The sequence below is a fragment of the Anopheles moucheti genome, chromosome 2 (genome assembly GCF_943734755.1).
Source record: "Anopheles moucheti chromosome 2, idAnoMoucSN_F20_07, whole genome shotgun sequence".
Taxonomy (NCBI): domain Eukaryota; kingdom Metazoa; phylum Arthropoda; class Insecta; order Diptera; family Culicidae; genus Anopheles; species Anopheles moucheti.
In genome coordinates, this window is record NC_069140.1 from 33,111,402 (window position 1) to 33,133,331 (window position 21,930).

General features: G+C 46.3%; 3 protein-coding genes across 3 annotated transcripts; all 3 read right to left on the reverse strand.

Moving 5' to 3' along the window:
- Positions 1 to 6,614: 6,614 nt before the first annotated feature.
- On the reverse strand, positions 6,615 to 20,825 carry LOC128308073 (uncharacterized). Its single transcript, XM_053045459.1, has 19 exons — positions 20,474 to 20,825; positions 20,172 to 20,397; positions 18,226 to 18,596; positions 18,047 to 18,148; positions 17,872 to 17,978; positions 15,784 to 15,849; positions 15,479 to 15,707; positions 15,311 to 15,406; positions 15,041 to 15,216; positions 12,552 to 12,816; positions 12,256 to 12,484; positions 11,682 to 11,892; positions 11,388 to 11,616; positions 11,100 to 11,319; positions 8,151 to 8,229; positions 7,714 to 7,926; positions 7,396 to 7,639; positions 7,146 to 7,232; positions 6,615 to 7,065 (listed from the first exon to the last, which is right to left on the reverse strand). Exons 1-19 carry the CDS (start codon positions 20,823 to 20,825, stop codon positions 6,821 to 6,823), a joined length of 3,747 nt encoding a protein of 1,248 aa, XP_052901419.1. The 3' UTR covers positions 6,615 to 6,820.
- On the reverse strand, positions 12,112 to 14,088 carry LOC128309193 (apolipoprotein D-like). The gene is made up of 4 exons (XM_053045580.1): positions 13,948 to 14,088; positions 12,552 to 12,816; positions 12,256 to 12,484; positions 12,112 to 12,172 (listed from the first exon to the last, which is right to left on the reverse strand). Exons 1-4 carry the CDS (start codon positions 14,086 to 14,088, stop codon positions 12,112 to 12,114), a joined length of 696 nt encoding a protein of 231 aa, XP_052901540.1.
- On the reverse strand, positions 14,965 to 15,897 carry LOC128309200 (apolipoprotein D-like). The gene is made up of 5 exons (XM_053045586.1): positions 15,784 to 15,897; positions 15,479 to 15,707; positions 15,311 to 15,406; positions 15,084 to 15,216; positions 14,965 to 14,995 (listed from the first exon to the last, which is right to left on the reverse strand). The coding sequence occupies exons 1-5, from the start codon at positions 15,895 to 15,897 to the stop codon at positions 14,965 to 14,967; spliced, it is 603 nt and encodes a 200-aa protein (XP_052901546.1).
- Positions 20,826 to 21,930: the final 1,105 nt, after the last annotated feature.

Consider the following 21,930-nt stretch of genomic DNA (forward strand, 5'->3'; position numbering starts at 1 on the left):
AGGTTTTCTGAACCGTGTATCGCATCAACGGGCTAAGCTAATAATCGAAGCATACGAGAGCGCACGGTTAGGAACACATCGTTCGAAGCGATCGTTCCTCCAGCAAGGCCCGGATCTTGACGGCGCTCACTCGTCATGCTTCGACGGTACAATTATGTTACGTCGCGGATGAGGGAGGGCTATTTCGCTTCTTTCTTGCATCCCTCGAGCGAAAATGCGTCTTCAAAGGAATTGGCATTACGCTTCTTCCGGTTCCCTCCGTGGGCGAAGGACATGGACATTGGGGGAGCAAAGCTTTCCACACACACACACATGCAGTGGTTTCTTTCCCGGGCTTGTGTCTATGCGGGTGCCACACGGTACCGCAAGCAGTGCTTTTCTTTCCTTTACCGCATCGCTGGCGCGTTGGCTGCGAGCGTCCACGCTTCAGGTTCAAAGAAACCTGGCCCCGGCGGCGTACACACTTACCGCGCGGATGAATTCCTCGAGTGTGCGCGGAGAAGCGGAAAAATTTACGACAATCTCATAACAGATGCTAGCGCTTAAAATTTTCTTCCGACTGATTCGACCTTTCCGGCAGTATAAAAGAAAATTTCCTTTAGCTTAAGCTTTCCCAGCAGGTGGTCGGGGAAATGCGTTTGTGCTTGTTATAATACACACACACACACACAATGTTGTTGAAGAGGAAGTTCACTGCGTTGGTTTCACAAACAACAGCACTGTGGATGTTTTTTTAAATAAACTAGAATTATTTACCAAATCATGGCTATGTACGGTACCAAGAATGGAGCACAATAAAGGACAATACGCTGTTTGTTATGAATATAGAATTTGAATTCTGAGTTTCCGTTAAAAATAAGCTGCTATAAACATGTATGGGTATGTTCGCTCGGATAAAATACCGATGGGATGGAGATGTGGTTGGGAAAACGCCTAAAAGTATGCAATCAACAATGCAGCATACACCTTTTCAAGACTGGCTGAATGCAATTAAACGATTTAATGCATTTCTATTTATATAAACTGAGCAAAGCACAATGTTTGAAGTGTTTAAATGTCGGTATCGAATCGCACAAATTTTATAGCAAAGTAAACGTTTAGTAGTGCCTAACATATTCGTAAAACCTTTTCTTATTAAACAACAACAACATATTACCACAAACGATGTGTAACAGGTTGTAATCACTTCCCTTGTTATGCGCTTGTAAGTTTGCCCTTGATTTGTCGTTATTTAACGCTTTCATTTCCTCTTAACGTCTTTACCATAAAGTGGTAAAATTATTTAATCCTTCAAAATGGTGAGATGAAGTACAGCAAAAAAGTATTGCTCCAACCATTTAGGCACACGAGTGGAAGCGACAAAAACTGTGCGAAAAATGCTTATGCCACGCTAAAAACGTACACCAAGTCAAGTGCGAGCACGAGATTGCGGTGCGGTACGGTTGCTGCCGTGCAGTACTCCATGCCTGGAGTGTGAGTTACAATTCTTTAAAAGAGCCACTTTCGAGGCTCACCATGGCGGTAAAGGGCGTCCGACGACAACAACAACTCTTCTCCAGTGCTTCGAACGGAACCGAAATGTACGTGGGAGACGATGCGTCCCCGATGAATTATGAATTACTTTCGAAACCGAGAGCTGCCCGCGATTCATCATGCCGGGGACGGTGTGCGTCAAGGCGGCAGAGACTAATTATGTTGCCACTCTGCTCTGTGGAAAATGCGATGTCCTTCATCTCTGGCGACACGTTAAATTCAATTACCATCCCTGATGTGCGTGCTCAGCACGTCCTCGATGGCCATCCCTTAGCCCTGCTCAAAACCCCAGGCTGCATGGTAGCGTAAGATGGCTGTGTCTTTCGCGCTTCCGGTTTCCGTTTTCGGTACGACGCTACGGTCGTCAGACGAAGTTAGCTGATTAAATGAATGTAACCGGAGCGTTGTGCGCTTGGGTTCATTCGGTGTCATGTGCGTGCGGCAAGTGTCTTCGGGACAAATTGAATCTAATCCGAAGCCGAAACCACTGTCAAAAAGTTTGCAGCGCGTCGAGCGGTACAGTTGCTGTTAAATAATTCACCATTTCGAAAGTGTGTGGCTGCCAGCAAATGATTGTTTGGACCGTTAAAATCAGCATAAGATGCAAGTGAAGAAAGTTTGTCTACTGGTCGCTACGTACAAAACCGATTGAGTGTGATCGATGTGATGATCACTCCACCAGTTCGTTTTGCTAGCTTTCGCTATTGTGTGCTAACATAACTTTAGGCGCAATTTTTGTGTGGATTGCATATCTTACGGGGCTCTCACTGCGAGAAAAAAAACAATTCACCCGCCTAAAGTTATACACTTTGCACAGCAAAATTGCACCTTTTATTATCATACTAAATTAAAATTGTTCTTCACTACTAAGAAGCTTGTCAGCAACAGCAACTCAAACGCCAATTAGAAGCGCGATGCTCAGCATAACAAAAAACTAAATCCAATTTACCCGTAGTCCCAAACATTGGTCTAATTTCGTAGAAATCATAATGAATACCGACGGCAGAATAATGAATTAAATTTTAATTAAAATGCCAACGATTTATCGACTCCGACGCCTCTAGGTCGGTCGTCTCCTACCGAACCACGTTTCCATGCGCCCAATAAGCGGGCAATAAAAAAAATGCGCTTCTTCTCTCGCTTCAAAGTGGGCACACAAATATGCTTTATTCATCGAATGGGCGCGTGTCAGGGCTTCTAAATAGTTTGTTGAAATATTAGAACAAAAGCCTTCCCGCACTCCACGGATGTGGATGGGCAAGTTAATTAAAAATTAATAACTCACCTGTGAAGTTTCCTGATGCTGATGCTGGCGTTGGATGCCGGTTGCTCCCTAATAAATTGCATTTGATCGATGAGAATTTCCACCGGATGGTCGTCGAAATTACGGCTTCTGTGTCTGTTACAATTTAAAGGAAAACGTTTATGGTGTTTCGGGCGGAAAAAAAACAGCAAACGCCGGTATGCTAGCCATAAATGTAGATGGGAAACAAATTGAGATTTCGGTACAACCCAAATCGTGTGGGGTGGTGTTCGGATGTGTTTCGGTTGGCCGTGTGCAGTTTGATCCGCTTGAGAAGTGTACAATCTGTTGTTTTGCGGGAAAGATAATCAAGCGTTTAGGGCGCGGTGAGGGTTTTTGAAGGATAAAGGTAGATCGAATTTTGTGGCCAACAGGCGGTGCACTCCGTAATGCGATTTGCTACGGCGGTGGGTCATTTGTATCGGCCCTATACACCCGTCCCGGTAGCGAGGCTTAGAAAAGGGAGTAGGGCCTTTTTTGCGGGGCCCTTTCGAAAACTCAATGTGTGTTGTGTTAGCGGACAGCCAGGCAGGTCTACAGTGTCTGTGTGACTCTGTATCGAATGTTATTGCTAATGAAAACATGGAAAGCAATCACAGGGGGTTGCCGGCTTGCTCTCTACCGGAAGGATATTTTAATCGTTTTTATTATGGTAATGCCCGTTTAAATGTAGCATTTGGTCGCACAAGCGATAAACTTAGGCACGATCGGTGCGGACGATTCGCCTGAGCCAGAAAGACAAGTTGCAAGGTAGTTCGATGGTGGAGCATTTGAAATGCAAATCTTCAACTCGCACACACTTGGACCGGTGGGCGATGCTGCCAGTGTCTTCACGCTTTACACGACAAATTACTTTTACGAAACGTTCGCGAGCCGGTCTCGGGCCCCCGAACCGTTGTTTGGCTAAAGCGTGAAGTGGACACGTGAATGAAGCAGAATGCTGCCAGGTGTTGTACCGTCAGCGAAATGTTGTGACATAATTTATGTAAAGTAGATTAAAATCTTTTCACTTCACCGCACCGGTTACTCTTTTTTTCTGCTCTCCCTTGTGTGAGTGTACTTTTTCTACTGTGTGATGTTATTTCATTTTGTTCTGTTCTTTGTCTTTCTTCGCTTTCCCCTGCTCGTTTCGCTTTCAGTGTTCCAGCACTTTTGCTTTCCTTTAACCGAACCGGATTTATGTGCCATTTTGTGTCTTTCTTTTTTATTTACTAAACTTTTGTCCGATTTTTCATTTATTCTTTTTATACTTTTATTGTTGGTCGCACAAGGAGTGGGAAAACTTGAGTGAGGGAAAAGTAGCAGGGAAAACGCGAACGCTACTACTTACGGTTGGGAAAAGGAGCTGGTTTTACCATAAATTATGCAAAAATACAATAGATAATACCCTTGGGGGCGGAAGACATACGCTACTGGAGGGTTTGAGTTAAAGAAGCACAACGATGGAAGGCTCTTGTGTTTTTTTTGTTGCTGTTGCTTCCACCCAAGGTTGGTTTCGTCCTGCATGTGAATGGACAAAAATGGATACCTCTTTGTGCGTTTCTTTTTGTCGCTGCTGCCGGAATGAGTTGAAACTTTTGCTTGACGACGGACGACGACTTCCCTGCAACAGTTTTCCCTGCGCATGTTTCGGGCTGTTTTCCCGATCCATTAAATAAAAAGTACACTTCTTACGTACTTCAAGACATGGCCGACCGACCGAAAAGGGTTCCGGTGATGTTGAAAGTTATGGTATAAAAAACTCAAATCACATCGCAATGCAAAATGAGTGGGCACAGTCGTGCTGCGCGTCCATGGGCGGTTGTGTTGTAGAGTATCGTTGACGCTTTTCTTTCTTTTTTGCCGAATTTCCCATTCGATGTGCTGCAATGCGGTACACACGCTTCACCACGATGGCAAACCCCGAAATTACAGTCTCATTTCTGGAGGGGGGGGGGGGTTCGCTTCTGGCACTGGGCCGGCTCGATCGACAGCACCAGCTTCGTAAGTGATCTTAACATCGTTTCCATTCGTCTCGTGCAAAGCGATCCCGTTTACAATTCAAATCGGTGTTTCGCCCTCGGTGCCGGCATTTACCTGTGGAAATGGGCGAAAAGTTGTCGATTTCTACGGTTGTATCGAATTCGGTAAAGCAACAAGAAGGGAATGGTAAAGAAAAAACCATACAAAGACCTGACACGGGGTAACACTACGTCGTGGTGCGTGTGGAAGTCCTTCCAGTGATGGACTTTTTGTACGTATCGGAACCCTCCGCAAAGATGGAAGTAGCGAGCAACGGCAGCACCACAAAAAAAAGGGCCCAACTTTTACCTACCCAGTTGATTTGCATTTGGATTTTCTTTTACCGCTTTTGTGTGTGTGTGTTTCTGTCTCTTTACTCACTTACTTTCGATTCTTTTAGTGCCGAAATGCTTCGGCAAACTTCTTGTCCGCAATAATCCCATTGGACAGTTGCCGAAGGTAAGGAAAAAGTTTCCACCCCGGTACACAAGCTGATGGTGGTGGGGCTGATGCCATTTGCCGAGAAGTGATGGGAAAATCATTTACATTTTCCCGTAGCGCCGTCGCGTACGGAACCGGTGCCCTCATCCTGGCTGGTTTGAGTCTCCCATTAAGCAGGACTTGCGCTTCGTGCAGCTGAAAAATGTTTGAGAGGCTTCAAAAATCGGTGCTGTCAAAATTTTCGACACTTTCGGCGTTACCCGAGTACGGAGTGCCCGATAAGAGTCAAAAGAACTTACCATTTCACCGAAGATGGTTCACCAGTGCAACCGATTCAAGGTTCACCTCACGGACGCTAAGAGGAAGCTTTAGCTGTGTTTCGCTTGAACGAATCCAACGGAGGCATTAATTATCGTACCATTCGGGCTTCGGGATGGCAAACCCATAGCACGCACGCTTGGTCCCAAGATTGTGATGGTAAACTGGTGGTGGTGATGATGGCGCAAACCGAACCGTATCCAAAACCGTCCAAAACGTTCGTCAGATAATGAACATTAATTAGAATCCTGTGTGGTGTCACTTGTCTGTCTGGTATGGCGTCCGTGCCAGATGTGTCGCCACTACTACGCTTCGACCTGCCAGAACTTGTTAGTAACTCACGCCACCAGCTGGAAATGCGTTCCTGGTTCGTGGAGGTGGTGGCCTTTGGTTGAGATGCTAATGAAACGACAGTGGAAAAGGCACAGATTCCGAAACCATCCGTACGTTAAGTGCAACCAAACGTGGGCATGCAAGGAAAAAGCAGAATGTAAAACCAGCCACCATCGTTACGGTGAATGGTTCATTTAAATTTCAAACAACTTCTCAAGCTCCCGACAAATGCAATCCTGGTGGAAATGGGGTTTATGTCCGATTGGGATTTTTTTTTCTTCCTCGTATGTTTGGTGGATACTGGTGCCGCGTTCGATAAGGTTGTTTGGATGCTTCTACTGCAACAATACAATCAGCTGCAATGCTAGTTTGCAGTAGACTCCGGTGGGTTTTACCCACCCACCCCAAGAATCGGGCAAGAAAGGTAGTCAGACCGTTGGTACTGTACTGATAACAGTTTCGCTAAACATTTTCCCTTTCAAACCGACGTCGGAACAGGCGGATACATAACAATCAACACCTATTTTGCGATGCAACACTTGCGATCGTCTATCACAGATTAATGCTCAATAATGCAACTGCAGCGACAGTTTCTCACCTCGAGATTTGTATTTTACATTAGAAGAATGTAAAAAAAAACTCCTCTCCTCGGATGTCAAACAAACAATCAACACAAAGTCGCGTCTTCACTCAGCAGATTGATGCCGGATTATGGCGCTATTTACTTCGCAAATCAGTCAACCGAATGTCGTGTTGATTTTACACTAAACGGACACTACCATCAGCATACAATTGCTTTCGCCTTCTTGCCCAGTGCTCCTAGAGATGGGGCGAGCGAGAATGCATGCTACATCAAGGATATTCTGAACACGCACAAACAAAAGAAACGCATTAGTAAAACACTTTCACCAGCAAAGCTCCGAGCAAGGTGGCAAGCGGGATGCTACACAGGATGCAACTGGCCGCACTGTGGGTGATCAAATCTTCCACGAGCGTTGGTTTGCAGTAATCGGCCGTCTGTATCGTGGCACGCCATTTATGATCCTTCCGGATGAAGCGCGTCTCGAGGAAGAGGTTCACCAGCTCGACCACATTCTTCGCCAGCGCCGGTTGTCGCGATAGTACCCAGGCAGATTCTGAAACGAGCGTGAAACTCGGAGCGAGTTGGTTGGATGTTTTATATGCGACCACAGCGAACGCAATGTTTCGTGCTTACCGATCTGATGGGTGGAATTGATCGAGGTGCAAGAGTACACGACGGCGTAACTGCTGTAGTCCGTCGCGACTATGTCGATCGAGATGTCTGCAAAAAAAAGGGAAGTTTATTCTGTGATAAGCGAATCACTGCGAAACGACCACCATTTGTCGCTAGCGCTTTGTTTTGTGTGCGTGTTCGTTTTATCCGCTGAATATCACAGCGCTAGCAATGATGATTAGCTCCGAATTTTGGAGTGAAGGCCACTTACCCGGATCGGCCGGGTCGGTCGTGTTGAAACGCTCGTAAAATTTCGGTATGCGGGCGTCCTGGAAAACTTTCGGAATCGCTTTACCGCTCCGATACATCGGTTCGCTCTCATCACCGATCTGGTACGATTGGCGTATGCTGAAGCTACCCGCTTCACCCAGCCGATAGTTCATCACCACACAATCCTCGTGCTGTGGAACGGCCGGATCGTTTAAGCGCCGTACGTCGTACCATGTTCCGACAAACTATCAACAAAAAAATAACCGAGCATTAGTCCTTTTGCTCGGTGCATCGGGAGGGATTGCACACACTCGCCTACCTTATCCTCTTTGAAGTTGTAATCTTCTTCGAACTGCATGCAGGCCGTCGTTAGAAGCTTACCATGACTCACGCCAATGGCACACCAAAGGTACGCCATTGTAACCATCCAAAATGGGATCAGTTTCATCATGCACGCAGTGTTTGGGTTTTCGTTTTCGGCAACGTACAGGACAAACGCCCCCTTTTTTGTGTTATTTTGTTTGTCTAATGCCTAAATTATTGATAACTAGCGCTAAAAGCAAACGATCGTCGCACTTGGTAGTTTCACTTGTACAACCGAACGCCGGAACCGTATTGACCCAATTGGCCTGTGGCAGGCAGATGGCAAGTCGCCTTGTGCTAGTAGTACAGTTTCTCTCAAAAATCACAATATCAAAGTCAAACCAGCCGTACGAGAAAGAGCGATAGAAAGGAGAGTGATCGTGTGTGATCTACGCTCAGTTCTTCTCGCTGTGCGGGCTTATCAGTGGAACGTGATTTGCATTGCAGCTTCCATAGAGAAACAATCATTTCACTGTGAAACCAACACAGGGTTGATAAATGTTTGCTGATGTTGCAAGAAATTAAGCAATCTAACAAAGGTTCGGTCCCTTAAGGACTGGCTCACAAAGTATCTACATCGTCCAGAGATGGGGGCCAAATTTAACAGCAGAATTAATTTATAGCAAAAAAATTAATCGAAAAGGGAAACAATTGATCGAAAATATCTTCCATAGCTATATAAAACATTTGTTTCTATTTGACAAATTAAATGCAGAGAAGAATATCGACTTTGTGACTTTAAAGTATAAACGAAATTGCACCAGGATTTCCGAATGTATAGTACCAGGAGAGCATTCACGGAAGAGGTAGCACCTAGTACAGCAATTTTGGTCAAAAACCGCCGAAAGGTATGCAATGTTTAAACACTAACTTTCCCGTTGGTCGAGAAATATTTCTTTGAAAACTACCAGTTTCCGAATGTATAGTACCAGGAGAGCATCCACGGAAGAGGTAGCTCCTGGTACTACGCCGTAAGGTATGCAATCAACTTGCAATGCAATGCGCCGTAAGGTACGCAATGTTTAAACACTAACTTTCCATACAAACCAGCTGTTTTCCAATTTCCGATACCAGGAGAGCATGTTTTAAGAGGTGACACCTAGTACCAGCCGAGCAAGCACAAATCACGCGCTTCCCAGTAGTTGCAATCCCAAGTTGTTGCATGTAAGATGTTGCATGTCAGATGTTGCGCAACATATGTTGCGCGACATATGTTGCATGCCAGATGTTATGCAACATATGTTGCGCAACATGTGTTGTGCAACATGTGTTGTGCAACATCCTGTCACCTCTTGAAAAACATGCTCTCCTGGTATCGGAAATTGGAAAACAGCTGGTTTGTATGAAAAGTTAGTGTTTAAACATTGCATACCTTACGGCGCATTGCATTGCAAGTTGGTTGCAAAGTTAGTGTATAAACATTGCATACCTTACGGCGCTAGTACCAGGAGCTACCTCTTCCGTGGATGCTCTCCTGGTACTATACATTCGGAAACTGGTAGTTTTCGAAGAAATTTTTCTGGACTAACGGGAAAATTAGTGTTTAAAAATTGCATACCTTTCGGCGGATTTCGAGCAAAATTGCTGTACTAGGTGCTACCTCTTCCGTGGATGCTCTCCTGGTATCGGAAATCTGAAAACAACTGGTTTTGAATGGAATCGAAGCGATCGTTCTCACGGGTTTGATAGTATGCAATAGCAATAGTGATGGGCAAACTGCAGATGTCACCTCTTGAAAAACATGTTCTCCTGGTATCGGAAATCTGAAAACAATTGTGTTGTTCATCGCCTAAAACATCAAAATGAGCGAAACAGGTTTCTAAGAAATTTCTCTGATTGTTACCGAAGAAGTAAACCGATTGAAAACTGTTCCTTGGGTGAAAAACCGTAGCAGGCGTTGGACTAATCAGGAATCGTAAATGTACGTAAATCGTAGAAAATTTGATCCAAGTAGTGGCGTTATGGTTCTCCTTAGCGCATACAAACGTTTATATATAGACTAGCTTACTAGGCCGGTTAACAGGGCTACGCAACAGAACTCTGAGATGTACGCAAAGGGAGCTTTCTTTCCGAGACTTTGCTGATGTTATTAAATCATGTTTGAAGTATACCTCCCTAACACCGATAATGCCGTAGCAAAATTATAGGCCCCCCTTTAAAAATTCCGCCCTGGGCTTCCAAGGGGATTGATCCTCCACTGATTTCAATACCGATTTGTATATAAACCGCATCTTTCCCCGAACGTGGTGATAACTCAATTTTCAATAATTGTTACTCCACCTGTTGGGTTTTAAAGATTCAATAAACTGTTCTTTATTTAATCTTCATACACTATCGTTTAATTTTTTTTCCGCAAAGTAAATCACGAAACCAGCAACCAGGCTAAAGAAGTAAATACAAACTTTAAATTACCCAAAATAACCTCAACCAATGCTGTAAAAACGCTAATTATCAACAGCAGTGAAGAGTGCAGCTGGAAAAATCTTTCCACCCCGTTTCCGTACAACGACGACACGCGCATCCGTTTGGCAATTCGATGCTGAAGTACTGATTTCATTAACTTTTCATTTTCATTTGAAACTTTGCCCGTCCTATCCAGGTTTCACTGGCCACCGGCGGCCAACGGATGGACGGATCGGTTTCGTGGTTTCTACCGCTGTTTGCTTTTGGCTTCCAGCTGCAAAACTCGAACTGCTCGTAAAAATTAGCCAAAGTGTTCTGATGGCTTTACGTTTACGCGATCGCTCCTCTCAGCTCTCGGTTGCCGGGGGTTTTTGGGAAAGTTTTCCACTCATCATCATAGTTTGTGCGATGCGACCTCGCAGAATGGAGGTCGGGGAAGGAAAAGGAGCGATGGGTGGATCGTTAGAAGTACAACGAATCGAACAGTTGGTCCGACTTGTGGGTTGAGCACTGTGGACAATCAGGCTTATGATGCAGCTTTGAAGGAAGGGAACGTTAAAGATGCTGAGTTTATTACTGTTGAAGTTGTGCATTTTTTTTACATTGTTTTGGAAATCTGCTGTCGGAAGCGATCTAAGCTCTCCAGAGTGGTTTTAGTGTTTATTTTAAAAATGTTTAGAATAGCAGGCAATTGCTTGTTTGGTCTGCAGACTGACGGATCGAGATTCTTCCTCCAAATATTGCATAAATTGGGTTTCTTGATTCCATGAGCAATGCGTTGTGGGCGTTCGTGGGAGTTGGAGAAAATTGGAAGCGAGAAAGAAAGACTTTATGAGCTCTAAACGTCATTAGTATCTGGATATTGGCACCTAAAAGTATACAAATTAGCTATTAGCTTTGATTCCTCCAAACAGTTTGCAGCCGCTTGAGATGTCTTACTTGCTCTGACTTTGCTCCGTCACACGCATATCCTGTCGGGCGAAGTACTTATCCACCAGCTTGTCGACCACGTCCCGAACTGAAGCATTGATCGTACGCTGCTTCGACAATACCCAGGCCGCCTCGGCAGACTTGCTTTCGGAAAGGTTCTTACAGTAGTATATCAACGCGTAGTTATCGTAGTCAGTGTCCAGTATCCAATAGTTTGACGTTTTCGGTGCTGCCAAAATCAAATACATCGTGAGTGTCTGATGTCGCATGGTCTTCTTATCATACCGCCAAACTTACGTCCTCCAAACGTAACGTTAAACTTTCCTTCCAGCGGGAACTCGTCCGGAAAGCTAACGACCGCCTTCCCGATGCTACATTTGACCGTTGTGTTGGGCAACCGTTCGCAACAGTTCTGTACCTTCACGGATCCATCTGCTTGGGGTGTGTACGTGGCATAACCACAGTCGCAATCCTTCTCAAAGTGTTGATCGTAGCGTGAGATCTCATACCACCGCCCGTTCACATACTGCCAATGGAAGGAACCTGCTCAGTGCAACGAATTGGTGCAACTCGGCCACAGCGAATACGTACTCTCTGTAGATCGAAATACTGTACGATCGGACGACTAGCCGAATCTGGACACGGTTGATTGACGATCCGTTGACCCAGTGCGATCGAACCGAGTGTTACTATCACCACAAACAACTCCCTGGCGTCGGCTGCAAACCGCATGATGATGGAACGGAACACAAAACCCAAACGCACCTTATCGCTACCACAACTCCCGGCAAACTGGCACGGGCTATGGAGCGAACACCCAAATATAGCTCACTTTCATTTTCTGTTTTAGTTCCAATCGTTTCTTTATTATACAGTGGAGTTAAGAGATTACGCTGACTTATCTACTGATAACGCTGTACACACACGCGCTCGTTCGCCCGGGGGACTGTGTGCACTGGAAATGGCGGACTAACCTAGGTGGCAGGAGGGCCCATGCGAATCGATAGTGGATCGCACCCGTTCACAGTGGCGGTAAAATGACTAAGCTCGGTTCGGTCGGTAATTTCTGTTCCGTTGGGCAACTGGTGGAGAAACGAGAGTGTTTAGTTGTGGTGCAATGGTGCAATGGTGGCGCTTCTAGCTCCGGTTCCGGTTGACTACTTACAGCTCCTCCGTGTGGTTAGTAACGTGGATGTGGGCCAGCTCGAAGTACGTCGATCGGAGGTACTTAACGCGTTCGAGAACTTGCGGATTGTTGGGCAGATTGGGTGTGCGGGACAGTAACCAGTAGCCTTCCACGGACTGGTTCATCTCGGCAAACGCCGCACAGGAGTACACGATCGCGTAGTTGACGTAATCCGTATCCACCACCCAGTAGTGGGTTGCATTGTAAGCTGTCAGGAAGTCATAGAGACATATGAGCGATCGTCCCCATTTATTGATCCACCTTGCGGAACCTACCTTTACCGAAGGAAGCGATCATCTTCCCAACCGTAGTAGTGGAGCTGGTGGTCGTCACGTTGGTACTGTCCTGTACTAGTTCTTCGCTAAACACCCCGGTACCGCTGAAGGTACTGGTGGTTTCATTGTAAGGCAGATACCCACGGTAATTAACCTCCATCGTCATGTCGGTTGGTTGTCCTCTGCGGTACACGATCGATACGCACTCCATGTTCCGCTCGTAGTCTTGCTCGTATCGCTCCAATTCGTACCATTGTCCAAGGTACTGGGCATGTTGAGAAGGAGAAAAGACATTAGAAATCTTCTACTCATTTGAACTCGACAACGGACGACGGTTTACGGACGAAATGGCAATGTCGAAGGTATTCATTTAATGCAATGCGGTCGGCATTGGCATCACGGTTCATCATTAGCTACCGGTAAGCAACGACAATGAAAGGCTTTTACGAAACGAGCTAACGCCGTCCCCACACGAGACGCACAAAACCCACAAGCCCTTCTCGATGGATCGTTGCCATTCACCTAGCGCTGGGATGCGGGGTCTTTATAAATCACGTCCGTAAGGCTGAAGTTCAGCTAGCTTCGGCCCGCCACACCGATCGTTAGCACCCCGCGGCAACAGATGATCAAGAGAAAAGTGACGCTTACGATAGGCGCGCGAGATGGCATTCTTTCGAGCACCTGCCAAGCACGTTAATCAGCTGAGCGGGGTTGGCCGTTTCAAGGCAGGTTATGCAAATTTTATGATCGAATGCGGCCTTGACCAGGTCGTCAATAACAGGCAGTTCCAGGCGCAACGCATCGAGAGGTCGAATTTTCTTCTTCAATACCAACGGCATGTGGCGCAGGCAGGTACGCATCAAGCTGGACTGGCGCCATAAAATCCATCTCCTGCGATGCAGATACACGATCAAACACAAGCAGCCGCAGCGGATGAGCGGACATCGAACACCAAAGATTATGCAATTTTAGCGACATTATGGTCGCGCTTAGATGGGGTTTAGGTCCAGAGGTGAGCATACCGAAACACCGCAGCATAATTAAGGAAGCACCATTTCAGGCTAACCAAGGTGCCCCGTGTAGCCAAGCCGATTGGACGCCCACTTGGGCGCATCACGGCAACCGTAACAATCGGTGACATCGCCGACCGTGTCTTTACCGTCCCGCCAAAAACCCGAACCCAAGCCTGTGGTCGCCTCTAGTGGTCGTGCGGTAGGAAAGTAACAGCGTAATATTTATGTAATATCCGCGGGCAATTTCGACCCATTTCGTAAAGGTTACCTAAACGAGATGACATTTTGTGCGGTGGCACTCATTCACCCGTAATATGTTTCATCTTCAAGCTATTGTGCTTTCTTCGCTGTTTTGGTACTTGCCAACCGTACCGCAAACTTACCTTCTCCACTTCAAAGTCTTTCACGTACGGCACATTAACTGTTGCCAGTGTGCAGTTCCCATCCTTAACTAAGAAACCATCCACATCCAGCCGGTTTGCGAGTACCGTCACGGCAAAAACGAACAACACTCTACTTATCATCTTTCAAAGTTGTTAAAAACACTCTGTGTCACAACTGCAAAACACAAAACACCAAACGTCGTGTAATATATTCTTCTAAAGTTCAAAAGTGTTCTTGCACCCGTGGCACGTTTTAGACCGAGACCGCGCACCGATCTCGTTGATCCGTTTCGGTCGAACTCCAGCGACACACTGAAGATGGTTTGGCAAATCCGACGTCTCTTAAGATAAAATCGATTACGCAAAGCATCTTCAGCTAAACCCGAACGCTGGTGGTATCTGCGCCCATGTTTCACGGTGGCCTATTGGGTTGTATTATCGCGCGGATAAGTCTAGCCAGTGCAAAAGTGGTAAAGTGTTAAGGAATAAAATTCTAATGAGCTGCGATATGTGTTAAAAACGTGGAAGGTTGTGATTTGGGTACGAATTTTAAAGTGATGTTTGTTTTGATTTTTTAACTTATTATAAATTTTCTTAGAAATATAATTTCTATAATACAAAAAAAAAACATCTTAAAACATAATTCTTATGCTTCTTTTCGGAATTTACATTTTGGAAAAGTGTTTGACGTTTTTTAAAAATTATATGCCCACTCGTGTCGTAGACTTTACGCCACAGTGCGAAGAAATGTATTTAACATTGCATACATTCAGGCGTTTAACTTTTAAATTGCTCTGTTACAAGACATGGGGCGCATTTTTTATTCTTGTGCCATTTTTAATACAACTTACCTGTAAATCCTTAATGATTTAGTTACATTAGAGCATGATTCAAACATTAATTAAATTAATCATCTAACTGCCAACAAAACAAACCAGAACTTCATTGTTGACTTTAATCATTTATTTTATTAAATCTCTCGACAACACTTCGCATGTTGTAATATACGAATCCTTTTTACAATAGACTAAGGCGTTTATTGTTGCATCTGTGGGAGTAAAGAGAGCAAAAGAAACGAGAAACAAAGAATTACTCTGCTGAAACCAAATCCCAGCACCGTTTCAATTAACGCATACCCTTCGGCAAAGTGTTCCGTAACGATGAGCTCATCATCTACGATTCCAGCCACTTCCTTGAGCGTTTCGATTCTTTCCCTCAGCTCCTCATCTGCCGGCAGGGATGGAGTGCGGGAAAGCAGCCAATAGTATTCTATTTCCACAAATAGAGGGTTGTAAAAATAAAACAGGATAACGTATTATGTCACCAGCACAAGAAAGCAGTGCGTCCTTGTTGTCAACCTTACCGAGCGATCGGTCCTGTCCGAGTGGTTCACAGCTCCAGACAATTGAGTACTGCTCGTAATCCGTATCCAACACCCAGTAGTTCGATTCATCGTTCGCTAACCGGGGGGACGAGGGTGAACGTTAGTGGCGGAGCGAACTAACGACCGGTTCCCGGACGGTATACTCACGTGCACCGTAGAATGATACGTTCAGCTTAGCCTCAAGCACCTCCGCTTCCGGGTAGCTCAACAGCGCCAATCCGTCCACCGCGTACAGCAACCCGTCCGTGAGCCGGACGGCGGAATTGAACACGCGGATGGACCCATCCGCATAGCGGCTGTACTCGGCCGTTACGCAATCCGTGTTTTGCTCGAAGCTTGCCTCGTAGTGCTCGAGATCGTACCACAGCCCGAGATACTGGAACCGGTGCGGGGAAGGAGAATGTTTAATTGGCCCGCGCTGGTACACCTGGTGCGGGGAGACACCCACTTACCCTATCCACCTGGAAGTCCTGCAGGGCCGACACATCCGTACGGCAAGGCCGTTCGAAGATGGTACCCTGAACCAAAGTGGCCAGCAGCGCACAGCACACCAATTGCTTAAACATGTTCACTTTCAAACTCTCAAAGGCTTACAACCGATGCTTGATGTTCGGTGGGATTCGGTGTGGGCATCTCTTTTTATATCATTTGCATAGATAACGGCCGAATCGAAAGTGATAAGAGAATCTTGTTTGATTCATATGCATCCTCCATGTATCATCATGCTCGTCGCTATCATCGTTTTGGTTCGCGGGAATAATCATCAATGTCGATGTCAAACAAGCAACAAGCGTGGTGTCTAATCAAAACGGTAAACGATAAAGCAGAGGGGGATGACTTTAAAACCGACCACCCAAAAACCCCACACCCGGCTCGAGTTTGTTCCAGAACCCAAATTCTCACTGAGTCACGGCGCACAAAAACAAACCACGGTACGAAAATTGAAATATCATTCAACCGGAAGCCATGAAGCCAACTTGTGTTCCGACGCAGCAGGTAGGTCGGGGTGTATCGGTATCAGGCGGTACGGTATGATAAACGAACGTTACATAAATTCAACAACAGCCTCCACGGCGGCCACCATCCCCATCCCGACGGGGTTCTTATCGATAAGCACAAACCCCAAATTGCATTGCGTTTCGGAACCAATTTTATGCTCCGTTGATGTCGAAAGGAAACGCTCCCGGGGGTGAAGGGTGGTTTGTGTCGGTGCAAAAGAGTAGCCCACACGGGTTGGGTTCGTGATGGGCGTAAGCAATCGGTACGATTCGTAATCACGACCGTACGACGTACAATCGCTTGAGAATGGTGTTTCTTTATCGAGCGGAAGATACGGTGCGCGATGCCGAACTATAAAGCCTTTACGGTCGCCTTTCCGATGGTTCAGTGTACAGGTGTGTCTTGAAGTTGGCGAAGAAGCAATTTCCACCCCCCCCCCCCGAAAGGAACTTATCATGCAGACCACGTTCGTGACCGTGGCGCTATCGCTCGCCGTAGCGTGTGTCATTGGGCCGGTATCCGCCAGCGTCGTGTTCGATCGTGCCTGTCCAACAGGGATCGACGCGATGCAGTACTTCGCGGTGCAGAGCTATCTCGGCAAGTGGTACGAGATCCAGCGCTATGAGAGTGAGTTCGAGGAGAACTATGACTGCGTGCAGGTACGCTACACCCTGAACGAGGACGAATCGGTGCAGGTGTCCAACTCGGCCTACAACCTGTTCAATGGATCGTCGATCAATGCGCTCGGGCGGGCAGTGCTGTCCTTCCCCGATGAAGAGATCATTCAGGGCAAGCTCAATGTGTCGTTCTTCGGTGCTCGTAAGTAATTGGAGCTTATTGGAGGTGGTGTCCACTGCGAGATATAACCGTGAAATGTGAAATGTCCATTGTCACAGCTAATGATCTGTCGAACTACTGGGTGCTGGACACGGATTACCAGACGTTCTCAGTCGTCTGGAACTGTCAGCCGCTTGGTGACGATCAGTCGGAGGAAAGCTTCTGGGTACTGTCCCGCACACCGACACTGCCCACCGACATGGACGTAATGTTCCGCATCCAAAGCATCATGCGACGTTACATCGATCGTAGTCAGGTGCGATTCACCAGGCAACTAGATGATCGGTAAGTCATACAGAGTTAGTGAGCTGTGTTGACCCTTCTCATTATCGACCACTTATTCAACGCCTGTTTTTTTAGATGTCCCGTGTTCTAATGTGATCTACGATCTGCCATTAGTGGACAGAAGCTAGCGTAACTTACCCACTATTCTTGATGTCGCTGTGTTTTGTTTCTATATTTACGTATCAGTATAATTCAATAAACATAAACTTTTTATAACGTTAATATCCCCGCTTGATTCGAATGCTTTTACTCGGATGACCTGGAGGCTTATCGTCTCACCAAGAGTGTCTTATCTTATCGTGTTAATTTAACATTTATTACCAATTGTGAGTAATTTTGACTTTTAATCATTTATGTGACGCTTCGTGACGTGCAGGTTAGTAAGATCGTGGACATCGTTCGTCGGATTGGTTGGGTACCTCGAACTTGGACGCGTCGGCATGCTTCTTGACCAGCTCATCGACACGCTTCACCACAGCCTCATCGGTTGGGAAGGTTGGATTGCGAGAGAAAATCCAGAAGCCCACTGGTAGGGGAAGAAAGTTGCTCAATATCTCATCTCACTTCGCTGTCTATTCCTGCCGCGATACTTACGGACATTCTTGGAAGGATCCTTGAAGAACGGCTCACAGGACCACACGACGGCGAAAGAGGTGTAGTCAGTGTCCAGCACCCAGTAGTTGCTTCGTACCGGCTCTACATATATATAGGAATGGAGGGAATCAGTTCTTTAGTATCCCTCCAAGAGGCACCTCCCCGCACCGAACACTCACTTGCTCCGAAGAAGGCCACACTAAGCTTAGCAGGACGAGTCTCGTCATCCGGAAACGATACTACCCCCGTACCATCGGCAACCACTCGTGTGTTGTTGCTCAGACTGAATGCACCATTCTTCACCGAAATGCTACCGTCGGCCGTCTTCTGATATTCGGCCACGACACAATCCAGATCCTTCTCGTAGAACTGCTCGTAACGCTTGATTTCGAACCAACGGCCCGTGTAATCGTTCAGCGCGAAGTCTTTCATCGCCGTCACATCCTGCGGACAGGCCTCATCCGTCAGCAGCCCGGCAACACAGGCCACAAACCCAACCACCACAATCGCGACCACACGGGCAATCATTTGTCTCGGGTTCACAGCTTCACTTCAGAGGCGATCCGTTCACGGTGGAACCAACAGCAACACTGATCGACGATCGGGTGCTGACAGTGAAAGAAATTACCCTTAACGCATCGCTGATCGCGATGGCGCGATGACCACGGCACAGGGTGAGGTGTGTGTGTGTTTACCAGAGGGGAGTCAATCAACAAACAGAAACATTGGCCAGCAAAGATTCGGGAGAACGATCCGAAGCGCGATAACCTCATCACACCTCACCTCGACTTTGGCCAGCAAGACAAAGGTGTTTGACGAAGAAGATCGCTCTTGGCGTCGTGATGCAGCTTGAGATCATCGCGAGAAACGACTAGAATTATGCCGCCTGGCAGGTGTTGATGGTGGCGATCGTTTACACAAGCAAACCTAACTCATCTAACCTCAAGCATGTTGGTAAATAGCGACAAACAGGTACACCACCCGTTTATTTGGGGAGGGTGTTTTTTTGTGCTTGATTAATACGATCCCTTCATTCGCCGTGTGTGCCAAAGCAGCCGATCGCTCTTATCGCTCCAGTGTTCTTTCACTTCACGGTACCCAAAGCCATATCAATCGGCATGAGAACCACATTTAAATGTGTGTTGTACTGTAAGCGAATGTTGTGCCCAACGATCAGTCTGATCGTATACTTCCTGACGCGTTTTTGATTTAGCAAACTTATCAAGCGCATTAATTGAGCAAGCAAAAGCATAATCGTCTAATCATAACAACCGAGTGCGGATTAAAAGAACCAACCTTTGCTTTGAGTTTAGCAGGATTGCAACTCTGTTAGAGACAGACAGCGGGAAGATGCTCAATTTCGACGACAGTTCTTGAAGTGTCCTAAATGGGTAGCAGACACCTGACACAACATGGCTTCGTTAAACATTGCGCTAGTTATTTCATTTGAAGGTGTAGATCGCGGAAATTACTATCGCAAGGTATCCCAAATAAATGTATGAAATTGATGTACAGTGATGTATAGGAAGATGACCGCTCTTTTGGGGTCTTCCACCTATCTGCTCAACGAGACCCTATGCTCATACAAGTACTTTACCACCTGATGACCATAAATGATTTCTACGAGAAGATCGTGTGCAGTACTGGAGGATCTCTCAACAGCAACATGTTTTTGAAGTAGTATGGCTTGATCTTACCACAAGAATGATGCCGCTTTACCGAATCTTTGAGCGTAGGAGCTCCTAGTAGTAGCCTACTTAGATTGAAATCGGTTGAGCTTGATCTACAAAGGTGAAGTTTTTTTTTCTGATCGATTGAAACGGAAAAGTTCGATAAAGGGAAGAGCTCAACCTCAACCTCAAATTCTCTCGGCACAGCATTCGATTTAAGCACCCGATACAAATTTCAATTAGAAATGTCTTTATTGTTCATCCTTATAACTAAACCTTAGCGTAGGTTGGGATTCTTATTCATGGAATAAAATGCACCCTATCGTGGGTCACCATCACTAGCACGGAGGGTATGAGGTATTTTCTGGATCAACCGAGCAGCAGCTGTACCGACACACGGAGAAGGTGAATTAGAATAAACGAAACGTGTACTTCTACAGCGAGGAAATACTTACAACTGTGCGTTCTGAATGGTGGGACGAAGATCGGCTTCGCTCAGGAACTCACGGACGTACTGCTGTACCGCGGCCTCAGCCTGGGCAGATAGCTGGGGCGTACGGGACAGCACCCAGGCACTTTCGGCACGCAGAGTAGTGCCCACTCCGAAGCAGCCCCAAACGACGGCATAGTTGTCGTAGTCCGTACCAAGCACCCAGTAGTTGGCCGATACATCGACGGCAGCTGTAGACCCAACGGTTGGTGAAGCGTTAGAAGCACTCTGCGAGAGTTACCCTAAACCCATTTCCGTCCGACTTACCCGCATCGAACGTAACGTTCAGCTTAGCCTCCAGCGGCGACTCATCGGGGAAGGCAATCACGGCACGGCCAGTGTCGGCCGATCGGGCCTGTGCCGGTGGCACCACCATCGAGTTGAACACCAGCACACTACCGTCATCGTTCAGCGAGTACTCGGCCGTAACGCATTCACCGCCAAGCTGGAACACCTGCTCGTAACGACGGATCTCATACCACAGGCCCAGATACCGGGCCACGTCAAAGTTCACGTGCACCGGATAGTCCTGACATTGTCCGGGCGAGACAATCTGTCCGCTGGCCAGCTGAACCAGGCCAAGCGCGAAGACTGCGGCGAGCAATTGAATGGAGTTCATGTTGCAGGTTGTTTTTCCTTACTTTCGTGTGCTGCGAGGCGGAAGACACTGGCTAGTTTGATGGTGAACATTGCTAGGCCGAAGACTTTTATACGAACCTTCACCGCGTGTGTTGTTATCGAACCGCATACCGTAAGCCAGAACCGTAGCAGCAAGCTCGTTTCTCGATCTTGATAAAGCGTATCTATCTGTAGTAATTCTGCACTCCACAATCGATAAGGAACTCGGGGCCGGAACAGCGACCACCAACCACCAACGGGCGTTCGGACTGGTGCAATCGATTTCGGATTGCTTTCGGTAGCTGGCGGAATGTATCCTTCTGGAAAGTTCCCCTGTCGCGCAACTCAATCTGCACCACTCTATCAGTTGTAAATCAGATTTTCCGGTATCAATGAGGAAAGTTGTCGTACCGTCATGTTATCGGGCCGTGGACCGTGGACCGCTGTGTTTTTGTTGAACGTAAACATTAAAAGCTTCTAGAACGAATGGTTGTACTACTTGATCGTATCTATCGCGATCGGCAAAGGGGAAATGCATTATCGGACAATTTCATTGATTTGTGAAATTGATTTCAATGCACAGCACGTGGTTAACACCTTTTTTTTTGCGCGTGGGAATCTTCCAGCCTTGCTTGTTTTTTGTTTGTTTTATTTTGGGAAGTCTGATTGTGGACTCCACTCTTGTCAATCACTTGAGTTTAAGAAGACCGCGGGGGCATTTTTATCGGGTAATTAGCTCCTATCGGCGTTCCTTTCGGAAGAGATGTGTTAATGTTGTGAAATACAGGCGCCTTTCTAATTCTTCTCTGTTACATAATTGATGTAATGTTTTTTTTTAGATAAACAACTGAAGTTTTACTTCATTAGTTCATTATTAAAACAGATTAGCGGATTACGTACCGTAAATATTAATGCCAATTTGATGTAATTAGCCTTAGGAGTGCTTATTGCTTTCGATTGAAAAGACAAACTCCCGAAAGTATGCAATTGAAATGCTTAAACATTTTCAAGAGTAACATGACGCACACTTTCCGTATTAAACAGAGAGCGTTTAATTAAGCCAGCCTTCTTTTTATGACAATAATTATACTTATTTCGAAAATTCT